Source organism: Atta colombica, unplaced genomic scaffold (assembly GCF_001594045.1).
Source record: "Atta colombica isolate Treedump-2 unplaced genomic scaffold, Acol1.0 scaffold107, whole genome shotgun sequence".
NCBI classification, from domain to species: domain Eukaryota; kingdom Metazoa; phylum Arthropoda; class Insecta; order Hymenoptera; family Formicidae; genus Atta; species Atta colombica.
The window spans coordinates 2,794,885-2,801,044 of record NW_017259192.1 but is presented as its reverse complement, the minus strand read 5'-3'; the positions used below and the strand labels follow the sequence as shown (position 1 = coordinate 2,801,044).

The 6,160-nt window shown below is 38.1% G+C and overlaps 1 protein-coding gene across 1 annotated transcript in view; it reads left to right on the top strand.

Annotated features, from left to right (window-relative positions):
- Positions 1 to 5,297, top strand: part of LOC108693126 (SAM and SH3 domain-containing protein 1-like) — a 365,179-nt gene extending 359,882 nt beyond the window's left edge. The window contains exons 12-15 of the mRNA XM_018201876.1: positions 765 to 1,103; positions 1,688 to 1,900; positions 3,735 to 3,885; positions 4,461 to 5,297. Coding sequence (XP_018057365.1) covers positions 765 to 1,103; positions 1,688 to 1,900; positions 3,735 to 3,885; positions 4,461 to 5,206 — 1,449 coding nt within the window. The 3' untranslated portion in view covers positions 5,207 to 5,297. The remainder of the gene's footprint in view (positions 1 to 764; positions 1,104 to 1,687; positions 1,901 to 3,734; positions 3,886 to 4,460) is intronic.
- The last annotated feature ends 863 nt before the right edge of the window (positions 5,298 to 6,160 follow it).

Below are 6,160 nucleotides of genomic sequence, written 5' to 3'. Positions count from 1 at the left end.
TATAATATGATTATGTTATTTACATTGTTATATTAAATGAATATTCAACATTTCTTAAAAATAACATAGTTATGAATAAGTGAACAAATAATATAAAAATTATATATTTTAAAACATAAATTCTGAGATAAATGAATTTACGTGTTAATTTAACATTTTCTAAATTAATTTTACTGAAAAAAATGCTTTCACAGTTTACTTACAAATTGTGTCAGTGTTACATTTTACAGTATTAATTTTTTTACATAATATATGTGTTACTTTCTAACATATTCGTCTTGTGCTAAATTAACACAATTTTTCCAACTGCGTTCAATATATTAAAAAAAAATATCTTATATTGTTTTTATTTCTGAAATCTTGAGGAGTTATGTGATAATGTTTTGAAAAAGGTGCAAGTAATAAAGATAAATAATAAAGCGGCCAAGCAATTAATAGATGATTGCAATTATTTCATGATGATGTGCAATAATCTATGATTATTTAAATGTAAACAAATCGACTCTCCAAGATCTAATCAAGATGGTAGTTTTCATGTCAGGCGTCGTTCTGCGCGTAACTCTCTATCGTGTCACATTCCAAAGCGCCATAAATGCATTATTGAAAACGGCTCGGCCAATGGAGACCTCTATTTCACATAGCTCCTCGATTTAATTAACGCGCCACCAGCGCGTCGCCGCTCCTTTTCCGATGCATTCGATGAAGCACGTATTCCGGGCACGGTACGACCCCGATGTTCTCCAAAACTCAATTAAAATTTCCAGTCGGAGGCCAGCGCCCTGCTCGAGGGCGATGCCAGGGCAGGTATCGCAGGCCGTGCGAGGAATTTAAGGCACGACGTGCAGAGAAAGATCTCGAGGTTGCGCCAGGATCGCGCCTCCTCGGAGGCCTTCCCGTGTAGTGCGAGCAGCGTCGAGAGCCTACCAAGCGGTAGCGGTTCAAGCACGCAGGCTCTGGTACGCGCAGGAAGTAATCACAGCTCGATATCCTGCGAAGACAGAGACGCCGTCAGCCCGACGTCCATCGGCCCGGTCCTGTGTCGAGCGAGGGCACTGGTGGATTACACGCCCAGTCCTTACGACAAGGACGCATTAAAGTTCAAGGTCCGTTTTCATGATAATTGAAATTCTATACGAAACTCTGTAAATGTTAACAGCGTTACGGTAAATTTGTTGTAATTACTTGCAAATACGACTGTATAATTGTACCTTTTTGCAATGTATCTTTATGTTCGCTTCTACTCGCCGTTTTTAATTCTCTCGAGTGCACTGAAAAAAGAATCTGTAATAGTTATAAAATGTTGAATGAAATCATTCCAATCAAACATTTGGTTAATATAATCAAAAATAATTTTACTTTCCTAAATATTTAATAAATATTACTAAATGTTGATTATATTGTTATGTTTGATACGACTTGCTAAATACTTATAAAAAAGTAAAATTATTTTTTATTCAATATATTAATCGAACATTCGATTGAAATTAATTTCATTCAATATTTGGTAGCTATTATCGGACTCTTTTTTCAGTGTTGAAATTATATTGAAATTCATATGTCATTTTTTTCGCGTATTCTGGCTTCTGTTTTTCAAACCATCTAAAGAGGAAATTTGATAATGTTTGATCGAATGTATCGTAATGAAAGGGTTTCCCTTACGAATGCTCGCGTGGCAACGTTGTTTCAGAAAGGGGACGTAATCGATGTGGTACAGATGAACAAGAGCGGACTATGGAAGGGCGTTGTACACAACAGGATAGGCCACTTCAAGTTCATAAACGTCGAGATACTGAACGACAGGGTGCCCAGGCGGGGGGAACCGGAGCGGGGCAAGTGGGGTCAGAGATACAGGCAGAAGCCGGGTTCCGTTCAAGAGCTCTTGCAGAGAATGAATCTTCAGGTAGAGAGAGAGAGAGAGAGAGAGAGAGAGAGAGAGAGAGAGAGAGAGAGAAGGGGGGGAGGGAGAGCAATATCTCGCCGCGGCTTGAACAAACTGATTCGCATTTGCATGGCGTCGAATGCAGAGTAGAGAAACTTGCTTTTATATATTTCTTTATTCGATGTCCCTATTGCGCTCCCATTCCTTGTTCCCCATCATCCCTTTTCTCGTGTCCTCCCGTACTATCGCATCAGCTTTCCAGCTTATACCTTATATAACTTGCAGGTCCCGCAGACCATGACGAGTTCTTTTTGTTCGATTTCTCCCTTCCTATCCGTCTCCTTTTCTCTCTCCTTTAACTCTCGCTTCTTGTTTACGCCTTGCTCATTTTTATCCTCATCTGCTGTACGTCTTGGTATTTCCTTTATCTCATTTTGGTCATTCATTTTCTTTCTGATTTATCTCCAATGTTCGCTGTATACAAAATATCCTGAAACTGCATCGTATGTCTTTCCAATCGCAAATCTTAAAAATCAAATTATTATCAAAATTAGCAATTGTTTTCATATGAAAGTATAAATAGTTATAGGATTTTTTAACAAGTTCCAAGAATTTAAATAGACCACCAAATAAATAGACAACCAAATCTTATTTTTAATTTTATTTTTATCTTAACAGAAATTTGATACTTAAAACTTTAATACATAGATTTTAAATTATTATTATATATTTTTTTTCTCAGATTTATTAATATTAATTGTGTTAATATTTTGCATGTCAAAAATTTATAATTACCTGTAGCTTGTAATTATTTTTAAAAGAACGACTTTAAATTCATTATAAAATTTATGACTAAAAGCACATTCGATACCTTCCTTGAATATTATGTACAGTCTCGCGAATCGACGACAGATTAGACTCGATCGTGATTCACTGTCAAGAGGCGTGTCTCGCAAAGTCTCCAGAGTCGAAGGTACGGAAGCGACAGGAAGGGATGGGACGAAATGATAGGGCGAGGAGTCGCTGTACCGGAAACGTCGTTTCCGATTCAGGAAGCCGTGCCACTTAATTAAGCCGCTATGATCGATCGTTTAATGAGCGTCACAGATTCGTGTGCGCCTTTTCAGCGTCTCGGTATACACTTAATTGAAGCCCGAATGGCCCTCTGTGCGAATTATATCAGCGGATGGAGATCCAAAGTATCTTCTTCTCGATTGATTGCTTGAGACCGTCGTTAAAACTCGCATAACTGTACAGTAACGCCTGAAATGTTTGATTATTGAATATCTTAAAGAGCACGAGATAATTAAGATTCTTTGAAGTGAAGTCCGTCATAATTATAATGCTTCCGTACTAATCAAACTCATGGAGATCTTGCTTTTTAGACATAGTTTTATTACATAACTATTATCATTATTATTATTATATTAAGACATTTATTTTGCAAAGAAATTAATTTTTCTCTCGCACGAATTATAAAGATCAAAGAGGAAAAAATTAACAAAAATTAAAAAAATAAATAGGAAAAAAATTACATTATGAAATATAAAAAGATTTACTTTTTATTCTTTCCAAAAAATTTTTGTTTATCGTTTGAGATTATTTCACTCGTAATGCGTTATCTATATTCAAATCGTGAAGATATAACATTTAATTCAACGTTTTCCAATCAAAGTGTGAGAAATGTTGCTGAGAAGGGAATTCTCTGTAAGCTTCTTAAGATAATTTTATAAGAATTCCGTAAGCTTCTTCCAAGTGTATTAAACTGCAAGCGCATTTCGTTGTACAAGTAAACTATTCAAAGCTCTGTTAAGATGGGGGTAGCGTCTCAAAGATGAATGTTACGTTCGCGCAGGAACATATTCCAGTTTTTGTGCTGAACGGATACGAGGATCTGGAGCTCTTCAGGGAGTTAGAGGCAGCGGATCTGGACTATTTGCGTATACATCAACCTGAGCATCGTGCCAAGATACTCACCGCCGTGCAACTCCTACATGATCTTCAGTGTGAGTATATCGAACGTATAATATACCAGCTACATATGTATTATTCACATCTCCCTAAAGCCCTTTTCATCATCGTTGCTATTTGTCTCACTGCATATATCATGTTACAATTAATACATGTTATACATCTTTAAAATCATATTGTACTTTGATATAAAGGGGACATACTTTATTATTTAATAAAAGGAAATAAAAATGTCACTTTAAACCCTCGCTCTCTATAAATGTGGAATATGAAAATAAAAAATTTTGAAATATTATTTAACTTTATAAAATTCAATAATAAATAAACGGCCAAAATATTCAACTTAGTATTTTGTTTTCATTTTATTTTATTTTTATCCTACTTTATTTAACTTTATTTAATTTTTCATCAGATTTTATTTAGTATTTTATAAAAATGAAAATATTTAAAAAGAATTAAATTGTTATAGAAATGCATTGCACGCACATAAAAAATGTATATTTATATATATTTCGGATGCATTTTAAAATTATTAATAATTTATTAAATCGGTGATTAAATCACGAATTTTCACACGCGCGTGCGCTCTTTTTTTTGTCTATTCTTACAGCGGGCAGCGAGGGTGACCTGGCCTCGAGTTCGGAGGGTGACGAGGTCAGTCGTCTGGTCTTAACCTCCGGTCAAACGTCCGGCCACTGTTCCCCGTTTAATCGACGCCAGTTTCCACGGGACTCTGGCTGTTACGACGCACACAAAAATACAACCAGTCGACGGACCATTAGCCCGGAATCAACCACGACGCCGTCGAAGCTGCCGAGAGAGAACAATCTAGATAACGCGACGGCAATTACGAAGAACACCAGCAGTGCTGGCGGTACGGATGGCAATCTAACTGATGCGAAGGATGACTTTCATCCTAACATACCGATCTCCAGCTCAGTAGCGAGTCAGAAAGAAAGCCAGTTCGACAAATCGCCTCTACTGCGGGGTGGCAACGTGCGGTACATTGCGAAGAGAGGCAACTTTGGCGAGACGGTGGTAATTGAGGACGCTTGCGAAGGCAGCCAGAAACTGGGCGGTATGGTCAAATACATGGTCGGTGGTACCAGTGATCTCGGTCTTGAGAGCACCGGCAATGTCACCGGCCTCAGCCAACGTGGTTGTCTCAGTGAGAAATCTAGCGACTCTGGTGTCAGCTCATCCAGCATTAGCTCGGCACCTCCGCCTAGGGACAAAGTACTTGCTACCGCCAGCGCCGTATCGGATTCGCCGACCAAGACCTTCGGTAGCTTCAACAGAGCGTCGCCAACTTCCCAAGGCAGTAAGAGTCAAAACAACGACGGAAGCTATCAATGAGGAAAAGCACAACAAATTTGTAGGCCGACGAGTCGTGGCGCGACTTTAGCTCGAAGGTAAAAAATACGAAAATAAAGGGATCGAACAATGGAGCGGCTTTAGTTCGGATTCAAAGGATTACACAATCACGATCGTCTTCAAGCTATGATGATACGTCTATAGCCTACGATTCGTCCACGAGATATCTGGGTAATATTGGGATCAAAATGTCTCAGACATTTTATATCCAACAAGAGATGTAGTTATCGAACTAGCGATCCTGACGAACGTACTTGGCAATAAGATATTTCTTCCATTTTAGATGACTCACAAAGTTAAAGCAATTCTAACGAAATTGCAAACGACATATAATAATTGATAGTTGTCGCTATGTCCGCTCATTGCGATGATTATTGTGCGCTCAATCGCATCTCCATTTAAAATATTATATCAAAGCAATATCTTATTTCCTATTATTGTTGTTGGCAAAGTACCAAGGGTCTCTTTGTTTGATAATTCTTGTCACGAGTGCGAATGGAAGTTCTACTATCTCTCTCGATGCAATATCTCTCCGATAGTAATGTCGAGGGAAACATTTTGTTACTTCGTGTCTTTGGATGTGGGAAAGAACTGAGACAAGACTTCCACGAAACCAGCGAAATTTTAACAATTGCAACAAGAGCTCCCCGGAGCATCGGCGAAGTTTCTTCGCGTTTACGTCCGTTTCGGTTCGAACGAGATGCATTTCGAATAGCTCTCGACATCTCGAAACCGCCAAGTCACATCACGCCTAACGTATAGCCGTGTAATTAATAATAAGCGAATACTATGTGATACGGTAGCAATATAACGATCGATTGAATAGGTAAAAAAAAAGAAACAAGCGACCGTCATTTGCGTTACGCGAATCGTCGTCGCGATCCATTTACGTACAATAAATAAAGAAGAAAGAAAAAGGAAACATGAATGAAGATC